This window comes from Rhinolophus sinicus, linkage group LG13 (assembly GCF_036562045.2).
Source record: "Rhinolophus sinicus isolate RSC01 linkage group LG13, ASM3656204v1, whole genome shotgun sequence".
Taxonomy (NCBI): domain Eukaryota; kingdom Metazoa; phylum Chordata; class Mammalia; order Chiroptera; family Rhinolophidae; genus Rhinolophus; species Rhinolophus sinicus.
Window position 1 is genome coordinate 39,445,470 of NC_133762.1, and position 24,596 is coordinate 39,470,065.

General features: G+C 39.9%; 1 protein-coding gene and 1 pseudogene across 1 annotated transcript; one reads left to right on the forward strand and one right to left on the reverse strand.

The window, feature by feature from the left end:
* The first annotated feature begins 1,676 nt into the window (after window positions 1–1,676).
* DEFB129 (defensin beta 129) lies at window positions 1,677–4,603 on the forward strand. The gene is made up of 2 exons (XM_019718690.2): window positions 1,677–1,734; window positions 4,167–4,603. Exons 1-2 carry the CDS (start codon window positions 1,677–1,679, stop codon window positions 4,601–4,603), a joined length of 495 nt encoding a protein of 164 aa, XP_019574249.2.
* Window positions 4,604–10,274: 5,671 nt separating this feature from the next.
* LOC109438681 (ribosomal protein eL22-like 1) lies at window positions 10,275–11,553 on the reverse strand (annotated as a pseudogene).
* Between the last annotated feature and the right edge of the window lie 13,043 nt (window positions 11,554–24,596).

Here is a 24,596-nt window from a genome sequence, read left to right on the forward strand (position 1 = left end):
GAATATGAAGAAAAGGAAACACTTGTGCACTGCTGGTGGAAATGCTATTGATGCAGCTACAATGGAAAACTGTAAGAAGTTTCCTCAAAAAATTGCAAATAAAACTACTATCCAATCCAGAAATTCCACTTATGGGTATTTTTCTGAAGGAAACAAAACCACTATCTCAAAAAGATACATGCACTCCCATGTTCATTGCACCATTATTTACCATAGCCAAAAATCAAAGCAACCTAAGTATCCATTGATGGATGAATGGATAAAGAAAATGTGATATATATAATGGAATATTATTTGGCTATAAAAAGAAAGAAATTACGCCATTTGTGACAATGTAGATGGACCTTAAGAGCATTATGCTCAGTGACGTAAGTCAGACAGAGAAATACAAATACCATATGATCTCACTTATATGTGGAACCTAAAAACAAAACAAAACCTCATAGATACAGAGAACAGATTGGTTGTCAGAGATGGGGGGCAAAAATGGATAAAGGTGGTCAAAAGTTACAAACGTCCAGTTATAACATAAGTCCTAAGGATGTAATGTACAGCTGGGTGACTACAGTTAATAATATCATATTGTATATTTGGAAGTTGCTAAGAGAGTAAATCTTAAAAGTCTCATCACCAGGTTTAAACAATTATAACCATATGTGGTGATGGGTGTTATCTAGACATTGTGATCATTTCACAGTATATACAAATATTGGATCATTATTTTGTGCACTTGAAACTAATATAATGTTACATGTCAATTATATCTCAATAAAAAAGAAGTCAAAGTTATGCCAAGAGATGCCTCGCACAGACTCACTCAACAAACATGTACTGAGTTCTCGTGTTGATCCAGTACCCATGCTGGCCATTGGAGACATCAGTACAAAAAAAGACAGTCTCTGTCTTCCAGGAGTTCATGATTATAGCAATTTCTGCTCCTGATTCTCACACACTGAGTGCCTTAGGCGTAATAGCAGACAGTGAAAACAATGCATTACTCTTGCCCTGCGCAAACTTTAAGGGGAGATGCAAAGGGCCTGCACTTCTTTTGTATCTTTTTTTTTTTTAAGATTTTATTGGGGAAGGGGAACAGGACTTTATTGGGGAACAGTGTGTACTTCCAGGACTTTTTTCCAAGTCAAGTTGTTGTCCTTTCAATCTTAGTTGTGGAGGGCGCAGCTCAGCTCCAGATCCAATTGTCGTTGTTAGTTGCAGGGGGCGCAGACCACCATCCTTTGCTGGAGTTGAGGAGTCGAACCAGCAACCTTATGGTTGAGAGCCCACGCTCCAACCAACTGAGCCATCTAGCCACCCAGGAGCTGAGCAGCAGCTCATTGACTTCGTTCTAATTGGGGACGGTGCAGCTCGCTGGCCCACGTGGGAATCGAACCGGCAGCCCAGGTTCGATTAGAGCTCACGCTCTAACCAACTGAGCCACCCATCCGTCCCTTTTGGATCTTATATGTCTTATATTTCTCCCCCAGAGTCAAGAGCAGGAAATGTGTTGCACAGAAATGTTTGGGAAAGATTGTTCTCAAACAGGATGAGAGGAAACACAACTGCTGTGAGTTTTGGTTGCACTTCACTGATCATGGCCTCAGGCCATGAAGAGACCAATAAAGGCTGGAGCTCAAGAACGCCAACCAGATCCAAGCCTTCCTCTCTGGCACCCAGCCATGAAGCTCCTTTTTCCTATCTTTGCCAGCCTCATGCTACAGTACCAGGTGAATACAGGTAATGTGGAATCCTGGGTTTAAGAGGGGTCAGTGTGAGGAAGCAGGGACTTGGCTGTCTGTGACAATGGGAACTGAAATCGATGCTGGAAGATGAGTTACCCAAAGAAATGGCTGAATAGTCTACCCATTACATCAGTCATGTGCCATCTCCCACACACCCCCGTAGGCCCTAACCCCAGACTGTGTCTGATGGGGCACACCGGAAGCTAACTACAGCCAAAGCATGTGTAGGATATATTATATCCAACATGTAAAGCTGCCTTCCTACCCTTTAAATAGCGATCACCTGGAACTCAGCCCCAGTCTCCCTCATTTTTGCTCTATTTTTAATTTAAACCGTCTCTTGAAGCAAAGGTTGCTATCCGTTTGTATTTTGGTATAATAAAGAGAAAGTCCTTACTCTTATGCTCAAAATAACCTTTTTTTTTTTTAGGACCCAGTAAACAGGTCTATGTCCTCCATCTCAGCTTTTTCAGATTTTTACGCATCTCCATCCCTTCTCTCAGCCTTGTTGTCTTGGAAACCCCCAAATTACCCATAAGAGCACCTAGGAGTACATTGTGGCAAAAGGCTAACCCGGAGGACTGGCCATCGTTTCTTGAAGAAAGAAGAAGCATTGAGACTTTTTTCAGAATACAAGAATAATCCAGATATTTGGGGAAATTGGCAATAAGCCAAGGAAGGGAAAGTGAAAGAGTCAAAGATGTTTCTAGTGTTTTTATCTTGGGGCCTAAAGAGAAGGGTAGACATATCAGCAAGTATGACTGGGTCATCGTGAGTAAAGTCACTTAGCCCCCTGGAGCCTCAAATTCCACGTGAGCATTTACAGGGTTAATCAGTGTAGCTGTTTGAAATATAAGAATGTTACTGTTTTGTCTTTGGTGAGAAACAATGTTGAAATGTATGTGAACATTAGGTGCTGCATACATCTCTTGTTATTTATGGAAAATCAGTTGAATTGTTAAGATGAGTGAGGGAGAACTTTCTTGATTCAGAAAAAAAAGATGAGAAACATTGGGATGGAAAAGTCATCAAGCCTGAGGAAGATGAGGTACTAAACCGAGCCGGCAACTTAGAGCAATAGATAACAATGTGAGAATTATCTTGATGGAGATGAGGTTAAGGTTAAGATAATGAATAAGACCTCTGAGGGACAGAGTGTCCAGAGAGGCTGAAAATGATAGAACATCATGCCCCAGGGACCACAGGTCAAGCAATGATCGAGGAGGGTGAGGTCATGGAAAACTGGGTTTGGAGTAGAATTACCATATGACCCAGCAATCCTCTCCTGGGTATCTACCAAAAAAAATCTGAAAACATTTATCCATAAAGACAAGTGTGCTCCAATGTTCATTGCAGCTTTGTTTACTTGGCCAAGACATGGAAACAACCAAAATGTCCTTCGATAGATGAATGGATAAAGAAGTTGTGATGTATATATACACAATGGAATACTATTCGGCGGTAAGAAAAGATGATATAGGAACATTTGTGACAACACGGATGGATCTTGAGATTATAATTAACTAAGCAAAATAAATCAGACAGAAAAAGTAGACAACCATATGATTTCACTGATATGTGGTATATAAACCAAAAACAACAAAAGAACAAGACAAGCAAATGAGAAACAAAAACTCATAGACACAGACAATAGTTTAGTGGTTACCAGAGGGTAGGGAGGGAGGTGTTAGATGAGGGTAAAGGGGATCAAATATATGGTGATGGAAGAACTGACTCTGGGTGGTGAACACACAATGTGATTTATAGAGGATGTAATACAGAATTGTATACCTGAAATTTATGTAACTTTACTAACAATTGTCACCCCAATAAACTTTCATTTAAGAGAAAGAAAGAAAGGAAGGAAGGAAGGAAGGAAGGAAGGAAGGAAGGAAGGAAGGAAGGAAGGAAGGAAGGAAGGAAGGAAGGAAGAGAAAATGAGATAGCAAATAAAATAAAATAAAATAAAAAACTGGGTTTGGCAAGAAGCTAGTACTCCTGAAATTCCTACTGATTCCCTTTTGAAATTCTTCCTTGGATTTGTTTTATGGCAGATTTTACTCCTGTTGGTATTTCCTAGGATCATGGGGAGAGATAGTGATGCCCCACGAGTGTCTAAGATGCTAAGTTGGAGATAGAAAATCCTATCTGAAAGCAAATAATTGGGTTCCCTTTTCTCCTTTCCTCTATGTCTCCTAGATTTCTAAAGTGACTCAATGAGGGGAGACTAGGGGGTTTATTTTGGATTTCATAGGAGTATAGAGACTCTCTTGGCTTGCCAGCTGCCCCCATCAATATCCCTCAACCCTGTACTTAAAATTTAGCATTAACAAACTCGCTCTTACTCGATTCCTCTCCCTCCAGCAGTTTTAAGATCATATCTACTTATCAACCTTAGCCCAGTGGTTTTCTTTTTTCTTTGTGCAGAATTCACTGGTTTGAGAAGATGTTTAATGGGTTTGGGGAGATGCAAAGACCATTGTGCTGTGGATGAAAAAGAAGTACTGAAATGCAAGAAGAAAAGTTGTTGTGCTGGACAAAAAGCAATTCAATTGATGGACTACTATTTGCAAAATGAAGTAGCCTATATATTTGAAGAGAACTCCCCAGAACTACTGAAAACTACCAAGAATTTTAGGGCTCTGAAACAAACAAAATATCGTATTTTATCTCTTCCCCCCAAAATCAAAAGCCCTCTTGCTAAAATCAACACCATCATCTCAAATGCCAACACTGTGAACTCTGCCACCACCAACCCCATGATCTCAGGAAAGATTACATACCCGGCTACTTCCACTAAGAGTGACTCCAAAAGAAGCAGAGATTCAGCCACTGACTCCTCACCACCAGCACCACCACCATAGACACTGCTGACACCACACATGGAGCTGGAGGAAATAAATGAGCAGGGATATGGGTCTTCCCCTTAAAAAACCAGTTCCAGTTCCTCTCTCTCTTTGCTATCTATTAAATGATGTCATGGGTCATTCAATAAATACTGTTTTAAGCACCTACGTTTATATAATGTTATATAATGTTATTCTCACAGGAGCCTCACAGAAGAGAAAGAGCTGGAGAGGGATGGAATTTTAGTTGACATGCCCAGGAGAAAGCAAGCACCAGGAATGGTGATTACAGCATTGAACTTGGCCCACGGGTGACCCACATTAGGCCTCTGTAATAAGGATTTATGGTTCTCATATGGTGTTCTTTTCTTGGGACAACAAGAAGGAAAATATCAGGAGACGTATTTTCCTTTTTCATAGATTTGGGGGGAAAGGCACTTATGCAAAATAGAATATAGGGGGACCAAGACTACTTTCTCCAGAGAAGAACATAACCTAATTCATGAAGCCATTTAAGATAAGAATATGGGGGAATGAAGGAGCGAGGAGGGGGTAAAGGAGAAGTTGTAGTAAGGAGGTGCTTCCCATAGATACAGAATGCAGACTACAAATGCAGACCACACAGGTAGTTTTGAATTTTCTAGTAGCTACATTTTAAAAAGTAAAAAGAAATAGGTGAAATGAATATTAGTAATACATTTTATTTAGTGTGGTAAATCCAAAACATTATCATTTCAACATGTAATCAATATAAAAATTATTTGAGACATTTTGCATTTTTTTGCACTAAAACTGAACTCTCATGTGTATATTACTGTTAAAAACACACTTCAACTCATACCAGCCACTTTTCAAGTACTAAATAGCCCCATGTAGCTGGTGGCTGCCATCTTGGACAGCCCAGGTTGGGTTCCGAGGGCACCAGTAGCGATAGGACTATTAGGCAAAGGGGATGCTAATCTAGAGAAGACAGCCATATTTCTGAGGGCTGTGAAATAGAATTAAGAATATAGAAATTCAGGTTTGATGCTCCTATGCTAGCATTCTGGTTCTGGCACTTTTTACCTGTGTGGCCTTGAACATATCACTCATCCATATATGAGCATCTATTTATTTAATCACAAAATGGAAATGTAAACATTATATTATATCCCAGAATCCACTTCCTTATATCTCAGGTCACACTTCTTTTTACTACCCAAATTATAATGGCACAGACCCCCTATTCTAATTTTTTAGCATATTCCTCTCTGCTACATATCACCTCCATCAATTTAAAGACCATCTTTCCTTAACGTATCAGTTCTCTACTATAGTGTCACCCTACGTAAGGCAGATTTTTCCACAATGCCCTACAGTGACACTAGAGTACAACTTTCAATTATATTCCTGGAAGTCTTTGTACAACAGGTAAGAGAATAACTTCACAAAAAATAACTTCACACAAAGAATAACTTCAACTCCTGCTATGCATGTGTTCCCTGAAGAACCCCAAGTATATTTTATGGGTATTCAGTTCCCTCCCTGTTACAGCTATTTGCCAAACGCCTGAAAGTCCAGCTTACCTCCCCACAGTTAGAGTGCTGTCTTCATTGTCTCCCCACAGAGAGAAGAGAAAGTGTCTTTCTCATCCAAGTTTAAGGATTTCCTTGGAATCCTCATTTCTGATCATGGAACTCACCCATCTCTTCTCAGGATACATGATCCTGAGGAATATCCTTTTCCTTCAGGGAAATGTCACATCCACTATAACAAACTCAGTAAGTCTCCAATACCTATTCTCCCCTTTCACTCCAGGAATAGACACCTTCTAATGTCAGCTTGGCCCAAGGCCAGCCAGAGTAAAGGCTGTATTTCCCAGACAGAACTGGCCATACTTCAACGCAAAGAGGCCAAAACTGGCCATCCAATTATGCAATAATATTCTTGGTGAAAACATCTGACTTTCCATTTTAAAGGCAAAAACGGGTCTTTTTCTAAGCCTTGGAAGCCCCACAGTGACTGCAAATTCTCCCTTGGGATTCACTCTAGCACATCCTAGAGCAATCCCCAGACTCTGCCACTCAGGGTCTATGAGGTTAGGATTCTCCCTGGCACGTGCCATGCTGCCCCCAAACCCTACCAGTCAGAAGCTCTCTGACTCTTAATTTTTTAACTTCTTAGAACCAATATTAGAACCCAGAGTAATCAAATTAGACACCCACGAACTAACCAGCACTGCTTCTACAGAGCATTTCACAGTGAGTCAAGCATAAATACATACGCACATGCAACATACACAAACTGCTACCCCACCCTTAGCTGTGTATGAAGCGGAATCCTTCCTACTTTTGCCAGGTGGCAGGTGAATCCCATATATGATGATGATGTGGCTGCTTCTATGACAGGGAACAAAAGAGGGCAGGGCTGGGAAGGAAAAGTGGGTTTGAGGGAGAGAATCCTAAATATTAGAAAACCTTCTCTTTACCGTCCACATGACTTATAATGGCCCAGTTTCAAGTTCAGAACTACTTTGAAAATATGATTTACGAACATGAGTTGTCACATAAAAATTGTAAAATTTGAGACTTATGAGCATATGTAAATTAAGTTGGCCTGTAAATAACCTAAGATGACAGAGAGAAGGGCACTACATAAAACGGTAGATTAAAAGTTGAGAGCTGGCCAAAAAAAAAGGAAGAAAAATAAAATTTTTTAAAAGGGGAAAAAAACATTGGGAGCTAGAGATAATGTCCAGGCAAAATGTTAATTTTAATAAAGTGAAAGCCATCTGTCCAGAGCTAAGGCTCAGAAAGTAGGATGGAGTATGGCGGGTCCTAGAGGACAAGGCAGGTTCCCAGCAGCAGGCACTGCTTGTCTAGGCTCCGGCCTGTGCCCAACTGAGTGGATAAAAATTCGAGCAAGAAACAGCCTCATTGCTGGCTGCACTGCTCTCTACTCATCTATTCCGAAAGCCAGAGACTCTTCTGGCCTGGCCTGCTCTATGGAAGACAGGGTTGTCTACTTCCTTTGATAACACACTAAATGAGCCAAGGGCCATGTTACGGACTGAATTGTGTCCCTCAAAAAAATTCATATATCGAAGCCCTAACCCTCAATATGGCTATATTTGGAGATAGGCCTTTAAAGAGGTAAAGTTAAATGAGGGAATTGAGTGGGTCCTAACCCAATATTACTAGTGTCCTTGTGAAAAAAAGAGATACCAGGGGTGCCCATGCACAGAGGAAAGAGCATGTGAAGACACAAAGAGAAGAAGGTCATTTACAAGCCATGGAGGAGGCCTTAGGAGAAACTAAACCTGCCAACACCTGATCTTAAACTTCCAGCCTCCAGAACTGTGAGAAAATACATTTCTGTAGGACTTCCAATTCCAGCGTAAGAGTAGATCGCAGCAGTTACCACTGCTGCTGGCACAGCTGCAATTGGTTACCTAGGTTACAAAAGATTTTATGTCAAAGATCATTGCTATTGCACATTTACTAGAAGCCTGCACCGTGACACATCATTTACATGGATCATCTTATTTAATCCTTAAGGGACAATTATCTCAATTTTACAGATGTGATGAAACTGAGGCTTGAAGGGGTTGAGTCACCTAAAATCACAAAGCCAGTGAGTGGTAGAGCTAAAGTTCTTATTTAGGCTATCTGACCCGAGTCAATCTGTTTAACCCCTTGCAAGACTTATTCCCTCAGTAGCAGGGAGAGAGATGGACATAGAAGAGAAACCTCCTGTTTCTCCAGGTCTCCCAACCTGTCAGGAACCAGGAAGAGAAACTATTTCCTTGATAAATTTCTCGAAGTCTCTCTCATCCAAGTCTTGTTGGCTCTGAAATACCATTCTGTCATCACACTAAGAGTGACTCCATTCTCACACTAAGCAAATTCAGGAGAAATAAATACACATCAGACATCAGTTTACTCTTTTATAAATCACGGAGACCAAAATATTCAAATCCCAAATAATTAACAAATTCTTTCCTTGTAACCGGACCTATCCAGAAAGTCAAACATAATCAGAAGTTTATTGAGTCAGAATGATGGAAATGAATTAAATTAGTTAAGAGCTTAGCATAACACTGTGGCTCCACTAGAATGTCAGCTCCTGTGGAGGGGGGAGGACAGGGGAGAGGTAGGTACATTTTTTTGTGCCTGCCTGGAACAGAGCCTAGCACAATAGTAGGTGCTCAACAAATATGTGGTGAATTAATGAATGAATGAACATATACTACAATAGGATTGTCTTGCCAAGGAGACTGGGGATACTTAAAATTCTGTGACAATCTCCCCCGGGCCTAAAAAGGTCTGTAGGAATGCCATGTCCCACATTAGCCTTTGGGGCTCTCATCTGTCCGTGCTTCCTCTGCAGACCTCGTCCTTCTGCTTGGTACGTGTTTTCTTCAGCTAGATGAGTACCTGTGGTCTTCGCTCTGTTTTCCCCTCCTGATGCCTCATGAGAATGGATTCCTGATTTGCATCCTCTGGCTGCAGCCTCCCTTTCTAACATTACCGTTATTGACCCAGTCCTGACCTTGACGCCGTTCTTCCTGCCGAAGTGCCAGATGGACATGGGTGTGAATTTGATTTCTGCCACTTACTCACTACAAGACCTCTGCTGAGGAACTTGAATTCCCATTGCCTCCACTTCCTTACCTGCAAAATGGTGAGAATATTTCTTGTCTTGAATAATTGCTGAAAGTACTAAATGATGTAACATATACCTGAAACACTCTGTGGTCCCACAGTTATTCCCAATAGAAATGGTTCTTTTCCTTGAATTTCATAAATCAGGGCATCCCTTTGCTCATCTTACAAGTTTCTGGCCTTTCATTCATTTCACTACTATTTAATGAAGATCTAGTATGTGTCAGGTAAGTGCTAAATTCTTGGGGCTCTGAAGTGAAGAGCTAAGCAGGGTCTTGTTCCCATGGGGATTACATTTTAATGGCAGAGAACAGACATAAAATTAAAAACAAATTAGTATATTATGATGTAAAACACAGCATGACCTTTCATTGGACCCATGTTTTCAGTCTATTGCAGACCTGAGTTTACATGGGCTGTTATAAAATAATGCATGTGACACTATATGGGGTAGTACTCAACATTTCCTTCTATCCCTGGGTCTCCAAATCCTTGTTCATGAATTTGGACATGAATTTCTTTCCTATGGGAAGGAGTTGTTCTTTTTCATCTACTCTCAGTTCCTTGTTTGTTCATTGGTCCTCCAGTGAAGTACAGCTGACCCTCCAGCAATGGCCATGCTGACCATCCCAATTTGCATCAGGAAGAAGCAGCCTGGAGCCCCTTCTCAGATCCACACCACTTTCCTCTTTCCCCCAGGGTCCAGTGTGCTGACTTTATTGCCAATCTGGGCTGATGGTCAAAGTGGAAAAGACACCATTTCTACCCTTCAGGAACCTTCAGTCCAAAGATGTAAGACATTTTGTCTCTTGTGAAGTTTCCAGGGTGCTATAAAGGACCACATCACAGGGGTTCACAGCTGACCTGCTCCAGACTCCAAAAGAAATCAGCACCTCCATCAACCATGGATCCCCTGAACTCTGAAGAAAAATCAATGATGAAGTGAGAGTCTAAATGCGCATGAGCCCAGCCTCTCTGAGCAGTGGTCCATCACGAAACTTCCTCTCCCAATTTTGGCTGCCCCTCTGGACAGGACCCCAGGAAGCTCAAGTAGGAAAACATCTGAGTAAGAAAAAGCAAAGAATGGGAGAGAGGGCATGACCCTAACCATGGTCTAACTATCCATTGAAAGAAGAATTTGTTGCTGCCCAACATCATAAGTGTTTCTTTACAGAACAGTTCCATGGGCCTAAACCCAAAACAGTGTCTCTGACGAAGCACCCAGAGGGTGCTTCAGAGGTGTCACTGAGCCCTCCAAAGTTTGCAACCACCCTGGACTACCCTCACAGGTCCAGCCAAACTCCTCTTGACTTTCACACATAACAGCTTTTTCTAGTAAGTAGTAGTTCCCTTCTCTGCAGTGATGAGCCCTCGAAGTAACTCATATTCTGCGAAAGAGAGCAGCTTTGACTTGGTTTAGCTTTATTTTGTTTTAATTTGGGACAAGGGAGAGTAAGTTGATAAGTGATACTTAAAGGACTTCCTCTAAGCTCTGAAAGGGCTCCCTGGTGGCAGAGCCTTGGGACCACAGATCTGTGGTCCATGTCATCGTCAACTTGAGGTTTCTCAAATTGGAATGATAACCCCCATCAGCCTTTGTCTTTCTAGAAAACTTATACATGTCCATATGGGTGCTTTTAATGATCATAGAAGGATTGAAAAAAATAAATTGAAAGGAAAGGACAAGGCAAGGCATTTTAGGGGAAGAATTACACTAGGAATGATTTTGTTGGAGGAGGGAACAAGTGGATTGTGTGATTTCAGTTTGTTGACTAAGTGATCTTTACCAGATTAAGGGGTTTACATTCTATTCCTAATGTAGGAAGAGTGTCTTTTTTTTTTTTACAGAGTACATTTATTTTATTAACTGATAAATTAAAAGTTCATTTCTAGATGTTTCTTTCTCTTGTATGCTTCATTTGTTTTATTAGTAAGCAAAGCCCTATAATGGATGACTTCAACAAGTCCTCAGACTCAGACCCATCTTCATCTTGACTAATCTGAAAGTAACAAAGTTCATAAGTCTCCTTGTCAGATGCAACTACACGAAGCCTTGTTTTCCTTAAGGTATTTCTTGGTAAAATCGTTCAAATATCTTTTTGAGAACTGTTTCTCAGAAACAACTGTGATTTTATTCTTGCAGCATTCAATGTGTACAACATTCCCTAGATTTCCAGTTTTTCCATTGACTTTAACCTTCTCCCATAGAAACTGTGCAAAATTTCCAGAATCAAAAATACCATCTTCTACTGGATGAGTAAGGTCCAAACCAAACTTCCAGACTGACCTCTCAGGCTTCCTGACTTCCTGCGGCGCCATCTTGAAGGCAGGCTGTGCTATCAGAGAGCTAGGAAGAGTGTCTTCATGACTGTCATTTTATAGTAAGTTTTGAAGTCAGAAAGTGAAAGTCTTCCCATTTTGTTCTTTTTTCAAATTTGTTCTCATTATTTTTTGCCTTGTGATACAAATGATTTAAGATCAGCTTGTCAGTTTCTGACAAAAACATCCTGCTTGAATCTTGATAGGGATTGTGTTGACTCTGTAGTCAACAAAGCATAAGAAGAGATGCTCAAATTCACTGGTAATCAGAGAAAAATAAATAAAACCAACAATCGTCTTGGTAAAATTAGAAAGCTGGATAACGGTACATGTTAGGGAAGATGTAGGAATATAAGAACCCTCAAACAATGTTTGTAGAAGTATGGATAGTTCATCGTTCTTGAGAACAATCTGTTACTACTTAGTCAAATTCATTATACACTTATCTTATGACCCGAGAATTCTACTCTTCAATATACTCCAGATACTCTTACCCGAGGTGAGATATTATTGGTGTGAGCTGAGATATTATTGGTACTGGAAACACCAATCTAAGGCAATCTGAATAGCCCTTCTGGAGTAGTGGACCAGTAAAATTATATGGATGCACATTTTGGAATACCACACATAAGTTAGGAGCAACAGATTCAACATACACATAACTATGGGGGGGATCTTATTTATTATAGTGCTGAGTGAAAAAATAAATCAGAAGCCAACAGACACAATACCATCTATGTAAACATATATGCAGAAAATACACATTTAAAAGAACTTGTAAAAGATAATCACTAAACTCATTAGAACAAAAGGGAGGGGAAATAGAATAGGGGATAGGGTCAAAAAGAAATACATGAGTGAAACAAGAGATGGGGTCCTGCACTGACCAAGAATGATTCTGTGTCATGTAATGGAGGAGAGTGATCAATTCAATGGCTGAGATTAAAAAAAAAAAGAAAGAATAGTGGGAGTGAGAGGTGAATACTAAGTGACAGAGTAGCTTGCGCTGTACCCTGGACCAGCCGGAAAACTTTTGCCTGCTCTTGACCCCAGTAAAATCTTAAAGACACAGGCTAGAGAACACTCTCATATGCCTCAAACATTCCAATTTTAGTATATGTGCTGCCAAAGCGAGCACTCAGATTTCAACTTTTGAGCACAACAGTAACTAACGCATAATCATAATGAAAGTACCTACCATTTGATGCTAATGGTAAAATCACCTTGGCTCTAGAGATTCTATGCATCTATGACAAGGAACCTCTTATATAGGTTTTACACCCCAAATTCACCCTTTTTCCAATAAAATTCACCCTTTTGCAGATCAAATTTTTCCACAAAAATGTTTCCTTAATCTTTGTAATAAAAATAAATCTGGTGTCGTTATTGTTAAAATTAAACATTTTATTGCATGTATTTAATAATAAACATAAAATACTTATACTTAACATCAGAAATACTTATTTACTTATAGCTTCATTTATGTACAATGGTTCTCCCCCCGCTGCTCATGGTAATTTCATATACATATTCATAAAATAATTATGACAATCTGTAGGAGTAATAGTTGCAACAGAATGATTAATAACATCTACTAAATGTTCATGTTTTGATGGATCAACCAAAATATTTCTTGTGCAGAACTTAATTTTTGAAAAAACTTCTTCAATGGGGTTCAATATTGGAGAGTATGGTGGTAGAAATAATAAAGTGTGTCTTGTCTGACCAACATGATCACGTACTTCCTGGGTTTTGTGGCAGCTCACATTGGTCCAAAAACAAACCACACTTCCTCCAGATTATCTTTATTCAATTTCTGCAATAATCTCTGAAGAAATTCGCAAAAAAATATTTGAATTAACCATAGAATGTGCCACACCATTCCCTGAATGTTTATTGCTGCAATTAGAGAAACATTTCGTCCTCTAACCGTTGGCATGGTCACATGAGCTGGTGTATTAACTTTCAATCGCACCTTCGTTTTTCAAAAATTAAGTTCTGCACAAGAAATATTTTGGCTGATCCATCAAACCATGAACATTTAGTAGATGTTATTAATCATTCAGTTGCAACTATTACTCCTACATATTGGCATAATTATTTTATGAATATGTATATGAAATTACCACGAGCAGCGGCAGGAGAACCGTTATACTAAAATGAAGCTATAAGTAAATAAGTATTTCTGATGTTAAATATAAGTATTTTATGTTTATTATTAAATACATGCAATAAAATGTTTAATTTTAACAATAACTTAACATTGGCTTTATTTTTATTACAAAGATTAAGAAAACATTTTTGGAAAAATTTGATCTGCAAAAGGATGAATTTGATTTGCAAAAGGGTGAATTTGATGTGCAAAAGGGTGGATTTGATTTGCAAAAGGGTGAATTTGGAGTGCAAAACCTGTAACACTGGATTTCACATATCCAAGGCTTACCACTGATTCATTCTACCTCTCAGAGAATCTGAGAATTGAAAATTGATCCTGGTGAACAAGATCAATAAATAGAAGTTCAATTCAAAGGCAACCCAATGTATTAATAAGTGCTTCCTAACAATACCAAAGGGTATTAAAGAAAGAATAGCAATCTGGAGGAAGATCTGTAGAAAAGCGATATTAATAATGAGCATATTTAAGAGTGATAGAGCATTTTTGAAGTGCCAGGTACAGTACTGAGGACTTAGAATCTATCATCTCGTTTAGTCCTTACAACAACACCATACATATTATATAAGTAATACAACTGAGGTTTAAGTTGACCAGCGCAAGGTCACAGATAAGTACTAGAACCAGGGCTTGAATCCAACTCTGCCAAACATCAGAGTCCCTTAGTTGCCATGCTACCTTGACTCCCAGTGGCAACAGCTTTGGAGCATGTGCCCAGTGCCAGTCATATAATGAGGTATCTGCATGGTTAACCCCATCTCATACTTTTAACAATTGCTTGGAAGAAGCTCTAGAAGACTTTATTACATCTGCTGGTGACCCAGTGTGAGGAGGAGGAGGAGGAGTGACTATGCCTATCCTAAAGGACTTGGACAACTATAATTGCCACATTTAAGTGACCTGGTTAGCTCACACCTAGATTATTGCCTTTACTTCTGGCCACCACACTATAAAAGACACTTAGAGGAGATGGAATTAGAGTACAGAATAGGAGCCATGATAATGAAAGTACTTAAAAATTCCCATTAAAACACACACACACACACACACTCTTTATAAGTCATAAATTCAGTTCTCATAAATTCTCATTGCTTTCATTTTAAGAGATGGGAAAGAAAGGGTTAACAACAGTCCTATAGTCAATTCTCTTCCTTTACCGGGAATGCTCCTGGAAGGAAAGAAAAGAATAAGTTGAGTCCATCAGATGCCCTTTATAAACATGCTAAGGACAGACTTCCCGGTGAACTCACTGATAATACTCCCTTAGCAACAGAGTATCTGGCAGAACACATCTGCTCCACCTAGAATTGCCTCTGATAAACAAACCTAGAATCTATGCATTTACAGGGCACGGCTCCTTGGAAAAAATGTCATGGAATTATCATGCTACGTAATTTTTAGAGAATAAAATGGAGATGTTTCTCACTGTCATAGTCCTATTTTTGTAAGTGATATGCTCGCATGTATCACTTAGACATAACCTAGAGATCTCTAACTTTAAACCCAACGCACAGCTCATTCTAATGAGGTAAGAAGGACCTAGAAAGTGATGTGAACACCCAGATTTGCGCATGTTTTACCTGTGTTTCATAATTACTTGTACTCTTGAAATTATTACTAAAGCTTAGTATGGGAAAGCTCTCTGGCTCCTGTGAATCTGATTTGAATCCAATCAATATTTTGTGTTAATCAGGAGAGAAAGCAAATATTTCTGTGTGCAATATATTCATCTCCAAACTTTCAAAACAGATGTTTTCCCTACATGGATAGCTTAATTGACTTTTTTTTATTATGCAGTTACATATAGTCATAACATTCAGATGAAACAAAATTATGAGTGATAAAATAAAAATCACAAATAATATTTGTGAAAGATAAAGACCCTTAACATTTTGGGTATATATGCTTCCAGGTTATTTTTCTAATATTTTATACATATACATATATACGTAAGACTAGATCATATGCATATTTTCTCATAATTTTTATTTTACATACTTAATACATATATATGCCATGGATGGCTTTTTATGTCGTACATCCTCAATTATAGGCATTGTTTAAAGCTGCATGGAATTCTAATATGTTATAGATCATAAACTGGCAAATTCTCTATTGATAAACATTAAGATTTTCAAATCCTTGATAGGAGTTATGCTAAAAAGGAAACACACTACTTATATCTTGGTGAACTTGGCCATTTATTCTATATGTGTTAATTCTGCATCAAAGGGTAAGCATGGTTTTATTTTAATTTTGCTTGAGACATTAACTATATATTGACAAACTGCTCTCCAAAATATATTACATCAATTTAAAATCACAGGAACAATACATACTTGTCCCTGTTTTGCTTCACCCTTGCCAACAGTAACTAGAAAGCATATTTTCCAAGACTGGGTGCTAGACTTCTAGGTCTTCTGTGAAAACCCAGTAAATTTATGTAGTAGCCAATTAAACAGTCTGACTAAATCTGTTCCCCTCGATAGCAGAAATTTCTGTTTTATCACTGGCTCACTGCCTAACTTTTGATCTCATTTGAAGTGTAATAAAGATTGGAGCTCCAGGCAAGTGACACAGGTAGCTCTGTCCCATCCAACCCCCTGCACTCTCCCCAGGCACGTCCCCATCCTTCAAGCATGAAGTTCTTGCCTCTGGCTTTTGCTGCTCTCTTGTTCCTGGCTTCAATGACCTTACATAACTTGGAATTCTCCATATTGAGAAGAGAGTAATGGAAGGGAGGTGAGACAGAAACAAAAGTATTAGATACATCTATTTTTTAAAAGGAAGGGGAATTTTTAATTGGACATCTATAGGAGGAGGAGAATTAAAAACAACCATTTAAAGTGTCTGGAAATTTGCCTAAGGTTATACAGCAAACCAAGAAGCATTTACTCAAGAAAATCTACTAAATCTCAGTAAGATTATGGGAGTTTGTGGCATTGGGACCAGAACTTGCTTTCAGTGTTGGAGCTACAACGCAAAGATGGGGAACGTGATTCAGTGGGGACTATTCATGTAACAATCTACAATCTTTCTTCCAACCCCTAATAAATCATACCTTTCCCACACGTAAAATATATTCACTCCCTCCTAAGACTACCACACTCTCATCAGATTATGACATCAAGCTTAGGTTTGAGACTAGGCTCTCACCATCTAAATTGGGTCCAAATATGTATGAAACTTCTTCAACTTGATTCTTTTCATCCAGAGACCTGTGAACTAAAAAAGTAAGTTATCTGCCCACCCCACCCAAAATATAATGGAGAAACGGGGATAGATAGCTATAACCGACACTTTGTTCAAAAGGGGCATGGGAAGGGGAACAGGATGGGACATACAAAGCCATCACTGGTCCAAAGCAATCATTATTTTTTAATTTTCTTAAATGTATTGGGGTGACATTTCTTAATAAAAATATATCGATTTCAAGTATACAATTCTATAATACAACATTTGTATATTGCACTGTGTGTTCACCACCCAAAGTCAAGTCTCCTCTGTCACCGTATATTTGACCCCCTTTACCGTCTTCTACCTCCTCCCACCCCTTTTCTTTCTGGTAGCTACCATACTGTTGTCTGTGTCTGAGTTTCGTTTGTTTGTCTTGTTTGTTCATATGTTGCTTTCAGTTTTATATCCCACATATGAGTGAAATCATATCATTCTTGACTTTTTCCATCTGACTTATTTCACTTAGTATGATATTGTCAAGATCCACTGTCACATGTGGCAGTATTTCATCTTTTCTTATGGCGGAGGAGTATTCCGTTGTGTATATGTACCACATCTTCTTTATCTAGTCATCTATTGAAGGACATTTTAGTTATTTCCATGTCTTGGCCACCATGAATAATGCTGCAATGAATATAGGAGTATATATATATCTTTACAAATAAGTATTTTCAAATATTTCCGGTAGAATCCCGGAAAAGGGATGGCTGGATCATATGGTAACTCTATTTTTAGTTTTTTGAGGAACCTCTATACTGTTTTCCATAGTGGCTGCGCCAATTTGCAGTCCCACCAGCAGTGTATGAGGTTCGCTCACTCTCCATGTAGGCACCCCAAGTAAGGCCATGTGAGGACATTGTGAGAAGGCAGCTATTTACCAGCCAGGAAGAGAACTCTATAAACAAAAACCGACCATGCTGGCTGGCCCCTTGATCTCAGACTGCCAGCCTCCAGAACTTTGACAAAATTGATTTCTGTGTTTACAAAAGAGAGAGCTTCTCAGGGGTAAACACATGGAGATTCACAGAGAGTGGCACGCTCTTCCCCTATGCCTTGCCTACGTATGTATCTCTTCCTTCTGGCTGTTCCTGAGTGATATCCTTTTATAATAAACTGGTGAGCTAGTAAGTAAAATGTTCCTCTAAGTTCTGTGAGCCACTCTAGCAAATTAATTGATCCAGAGGAGGGGGTTGTGGGAACCTCTGATGTATAGCCAGTCGGTCAGAAGTACAGGGGACACCCTAGACTTGTGATTGGTGACTGATGGGGGGGGAGAGATTTTTAAATGGTCATTAAGAAATAAGGTGAATGAAGCAAATATTGATAAGAGCAGAACAAAGAGGAAACAGAAAGGGGAGAATCATAGGACTTGTCCCAGCAAGATAGAAATCTTTAGATGAGATAATTGTTTAAAAAAATGAAATAAATAAAATGGACATTGATGGGATTAAAACAAAGGTTTTAATGGAACACTACCAAATGCTGGGTGAGACTCTCTGCTGGTCCCCCAACATTAAAGGAACACAAGTCTGCCCTATTTACCCCAGTTTGGAGAAATTTTAAAAGCCAGAAGGCAGAGATTACAATGAGAGACCTGACCCACAATCCTCTGGGGCAATGGTTAGGCAAATTAATCAAAATAAAGATTGAAGAAGGAGCTGGGGTCCCTTGGCTCCACCCCTCACTAAGGACCCAAGCCTTTTGCAAAGGAATGGGTAAAATGGTCAAAGAGTAGAGAAGAGAAGTTTCCAGAACTCCTTGATGCAGGAGTTCCACGAACAGTGGTACAAAAACCCATTGGTGAAGGCCTGATTCAGGCTACAAGTAGATCAAAAGAATGTGAAAATGTAAGGGTTTATAGGATGGTGGAAATCAGAATGTTTAAGCAAATACCATATACAGAAGTTGTGTCCACTTTATCTGAATGTTTTACGGCAATGGGTACTACGTCTAGCTGGAGAACACTTCCCCTACCTACCGTTATAAAACCAGAATCTGTAGATGACGTTCTAATAGAGGCTGTAGTTAAAAACCTAAGAATTCATGGAACTAAGGTAAAAGTTTAAGGACAATCGGTTATGTTTGAACAGGCTTTATGTGAAGTATTTCTGTGGACAATGTATCTGACTGGGGAATGTTTCCCATACCTAACATGGTAAAACAAAAGACATGTCAATCTGCCACTCAAGCAAAGTTAATTGGACATGCTAAAAAAATGGGAATCTGTAAGATTGCCCCAAGCCCACACTGTGTAGACTAGAAGCTGGAGTGCTGGTAGGGACAAATGCTCTGTGCCGTAGTCCTAGACTAGGGATTATGGCAGAAGCCGGTGACTGCCTCCCAGCAAAGCGAACTGGGACTTTGGATTAGAAAATTTCCAATAGAGGGGCACTTACTACCTTGCTACTGGACATTATTAATTGAAGCTCCCCCTGTGACTGAAGGACATAAAGCAATCTTACAATCATTATGTCTAGGATGATGTCAGAGAAACACTCAAATGGCAGTGTTCAGAAGAGTTCCAGAGTTAAGTGGAAATGGTTTATACAGGTTCATGCTGCCTGGGGAATGCAAGGAGATACAAGCAGGGAGTCTCTTTTCCCTAGGAGTGACTCTGGAACTGTGTGAGGAGTTGCTGGATTCTAGCATCACTTGGACAGTGCCTGACAAAGAGCCCTTGACTGACCAAGATTTGCTGCTTGGCTTTTGGGCCACAGTTCCAAGGTGAAAGGATAACATCTGTTTTGGAAGGCCTCCACTCTCATGGGAGAAGATATAAACAATCAGCCCAGTGGACTGAACTGCATGCTGTATTCCTCACAGTGATGGAAACACTGAACAGTGGGGGGCGGGGAACAAACAAACCCTGTGTTTGGGTTTTTACTGACTCACAGGCAGTGGCCAATGGCCACTCCAGGGAGGGGAGAGAGGCTGGTGGAAGGTTGAATCAATCACTAATAGAGGATATTTAATCAATCATGCCTACGTAGTGAAGCCTCCATAAAAACCTAAAACAACCGGTTTCAAAGTGTTTCCTCATTGGCGAACACAAAACTTTTTTCCTGTTCTAAAATGAGAGTCAGCTTCAACCTGGTCCAAAATATCTTTCCCTCATTGTATGTGCGGTCCCTACATCCAAGCTTTTAAGATGCTGAGGAGGGGTCTCTCTTTATCATTTTCATCCTTTGACATCAGCCTCCGGTTGTGCTGAGAGGCAAGAATGAGCCTGGGAGGGAGAGACTGAAGAGTCCTGTCCCTGTGCCCAACATAGGGCTGGCAAGCAGGGCAATGAGGTCTCTTAGAGGGCAAGTTCACACAGGATGGCAAACAAGGTGTTCAGCTTAGACCGTGGGGGTGGACGGAATGAAGAATCAGAGAGAGAAGGAAGTCAGAGAACCAGGCAATGGGTGTGTAGAAAACCAGAGAAGGTAGGGTGCTCAGAAAATGCCAGTGCTGTGAACCGATGGTAGACACAGAGCTGAGATGAAGCCCCCGGATTTAGCCAGAAGGTTATTGTTGGTGCTGGGCAGTGTCTGAATAAAAAATAGCCTATTGACAGGTGGCTGGTTGGCTCAGTTGGTTAGAGCACAATGCTCATAACACCAAGGTCACTGGTTCAACTCCCACATAGGCCAGTGTGAGCTGCACCCTCCACGACTAAATTGAAAAAAAACAACAACGACTTGACTTGGAGCTGGTGGGTCCTGGAAAAACACACTGTTCCCCAATATTCCCCAATAAAAAATAAAAATATATATTTATATATATATATCCTGTCAGTAGTAACCATTAGTTACCCTTTAATGCCTTTGCGGAATGATGTGATTTTATTTTTTTTTTGGCCCTGGGTTGACTGATATTTATAGCTTTATATTCCCTGAGAACAAATGAAGCAGAAACACCATAAAAGGGGAGGCTTTGGGGTGAGTAAGAATATCCTCAATTCTCCCTTTCAAGTGTTCATGCTCTTCCCTGACAAAGAAGACCTGGTTCCCCAACACCATTTTCCCCCATATATACTGCAGTACCAACCATAGCAAAATTGCAGGACTTCACTAGCTGAAAAGATGCAGATACTGGCAAAGAGAAAGAGCCCCTCAGAGTTTCCAGAGGTTGTCAGTCAAGGGAGATTGTGTCTGCTCTTCGTGGTCCTTTCCAAGTCTCGCTTGCCTGACAGCTCAAGCATAAAGTCTGACGATTAAGTTTGCGAACTCATCCTAAAAAAAGTGCTACCCACCTCATTGCTGAATATCACTATGGTCACTTTCGAAGTACACCCCTTGGGAAGCTATGCACTGATGCCAGTGCCTAGTCCACCCTTCAAAGCAATTTTGGAACTCTTTTTCTGGAATGGCCATCAGGGCTATTGTCGTATTACCTTTGATGTCCTGAATGTCATCAAAATGTCTTCCTTTCAATATTTCCTTTATCTTCGGGTAAAGAAAGAAGTCATTGGGGGCTAGATCAGGTGAGTAGGGAGCGTGTTCCAATACAGTTATTTGTTTACTGTCTAAAAACTCTCTCACAGACAGTGCCATGTGAGCTGGTGCATTGTCGTGATGCAAGAGCCATGAATTGTTGGTGAAAAGTTCAGGTCATCTATTTTTTTTTAATTGTGGAATATTGGGGAACAGTGTGTTTTTCCAGGGCCCATCAGCTCCAAGTCAAGTTGTTGTCCTTCAATCTAGTTGTGGAGGGTGCAGTTCAGCTCCAAGTCCAGTTGCCATTTTCAATCTTAGTCTCAGGGGGCACAGCCCACCATCCCATGCAGGAATTGAACCAGCAACCTTGTTGTTAAGAGCTCGCGCTCTAACCAACTGATCCATCCAGCGCCCCTCGTCCACCTTTTACACGCAGCTTTTTCAGCACTTTCAGATAGTAAACTTGGTTAACTGTTTGTCCAGTTGGTACAAATTCATAACGAATAATCCCTCTGATATCAAAAAAGGTTAGCAACATTGTTGCAACAAAGTTCACGAATTTAATTGTCAGACCTCTCAAAATAAAACGCCAAATGCTCCCATCTGGTCCCAAAGCCTTGTGAGTCCCTATTGCTGCTTCTAACCTTGACTTCTCCGATCTTTTCCTCTCCCTTGCAGCCAGTGGGGGCAGGACAAGCTATGGACTTAAGCCCCCCGGACACTGCAGGCTGCACTGTGGCTCCTTTGAAAGATCCATGTTCATGTGGGACAGGTATAAACAATGCTATGTCAAGAACTACTTAATGCCAGAACCCATCATGCTACCACCCGTCCCTAAATCTAACAAATCATGCAGAAAAAACACAAAAAGCCAAAAAAAAAAAAAAAAAAAAAAAGCAAGAAATGCCTATAATACCAAAAGCACTATTGTCTCCAAAGATTCAGAGCGGCATCGCCTCTCTGTAAATTGATGGGGCTTCCTTATGACCAAGCTCTTGTCTTCCACATCGGTCTGTCATGCATTTAAAAACTAATTTGGAGTTTGTATCTGTCCTGCAGGATTTAACGCCCTGTGAACTCATCCATGTGCCAGTGTGGGTTCTCCAAGAGCCAGGCCAAGACAGAATTAGACATGAAATGATTTACTGAGGAAAAACACCTTGCGAGAGGGAGCAGGAGCAGGCAGGGAGAGGCTTCAGACTGCAGTGCTGGTCTGATACTTGTACAAGGAGAGAGGAACAGAAGGAGGACTGGATAGAAGGAGCCTGAGCCTGCAGATCTAAGGAAGTCTCAGCCCTGAGCCTGGGGAGGGGAGGCCCAAAGCCAGAATTGACCCTCAGGAGCCCCACCCTGAGGGCACGAATGTCCAGGCTCTAGCACCCCACTGGGTTCAGCTACTGGCTGGGAACAGCTCCTGGATAATATGGCCTTGGTGTGAATGCTACTATAGTTCTGGGGTGAATATTACTGAAGGCAGCTGGGGGTTATCTACCAGTTACACCCTGGAAGCAGTTCTCTTGAAGGGAGATCTGAGTGGTACACCCTCATGGCTGCCACAGATCATTAGGAGAGAAAGGAGCTGAAAGTGTGTTGGATCAGCCAGGTAGATTGGTGAGGTATTCATTTACTCATCGGTGTAACACAATGGACAAAATACATAGATCTAACATTGGTAATACTCTCTGAAAACAAGGTTGCAAGGACGCTGGTGGCTCAAATATGCCCACCCACAATATAAAATTGCCATAACTCTGTTGGAAAGCCAAGTGGAAATAAGTACAAAGAAACAGAACTTATATTTGTTTAATCCAGTTAACTTCTGGGAATCTATCCATCACAAGTTATTCCAAAGAAGTAAAAAGTTATGGGTCACAAAGGGGTTCAGTGCAATATTATTGAAATGGCACAAAAATGGGAACATTCTAAATGATGAAATATTATATATTAATAGCATATATAATTATGGACAAATATAAATGATTATAGAATCATGGTACATACTAATAACATTATTCAAAATAGTAGTTCTCTTGGTTGCCATTATGGTAAAATTGTCTCTTCAAATTATACAATAAAACTCTCATGAAAATTACAACTTATTTGGTTGGAAAGTAGGATCATGTATAACTTTCCTCTTATAGTTTGATAGCCATTAATTTTGTGTAACATTTATGTGACAGGAATCAAATTCAACCTAAGCAGAACAAACCAGAACACTCAGGCCTAAAAAATTCAAAGCAATCCTAGAAACTAGCTAACCATACCAAAAAAAATTAAATGCCAAAAGTTCCCTACCTCAAATCTTAGACCAAAATTAATTCCTGATGGTTTCAAAATGACAGAGTGAAAAATAAAGTATTAAAAGATTATATCATTTAATATTTAATTTGGGAACAAGGAAGTTCTAAGTAAGTATGGCGATAAAGGTAAACCTCACGTAAGAATAAACTGACTATATGTTAAACATACGTTAAACTGACTAAAATGTTAAACTTCTGCATGTCAAAAGATATTTTTTAATGTATCCATATTGTTGCATGTATCAACAGTTCTTTTATTTAATTTATGAGTACTATTCCATTGTATAATATACCACAATTTATTTATCTGCTGATTTGTTGATGGACATTTGGGCTGTTCCCGGTTTGGAGCTGTTACAAATAAAGTATCTACGAATATTCATGCACAAGTCTTTGTATAGATGTATGTTTTCATTTCTCTTAGGTAAATACCTAGGAGTGAAATGGCTGGATCACATAGGAGGTGAATATTTAACTTCTTAAGACAACAAAATACCAAACTGTTTTCCAAAATGGTTCTGTCATTATCCACGCCTACCAGCAATATATGAAAATTCCAGTTGCTCTTCATCCTCCGCAACATTTGATATGGTCAGTCTTTTTAATTTTAACCATCCTGATAAGCATGTAGTGGTATCTCATTATGTTTTTAATTTACATTTCTTTAATAACAAATTACCCCCAAAAATGTATTCTGTATGATTCCATGTCTATAAAATACTAGAAAATTCAAAGTAAGCGCTAATGACACACAGCACATCAGTGGTTGCCTAGGCCTATGAGGGGCGAGCGGAGAGGACTGATGGGAGAGATTACAAAGGGGCATGAGGACACTTTGAGGGGTGATGGGGATGTTCATTATCTTGATTGTGGTGATGGCTTAACAGGAGTGTACATAAGTCAAAAAATGACCAAATT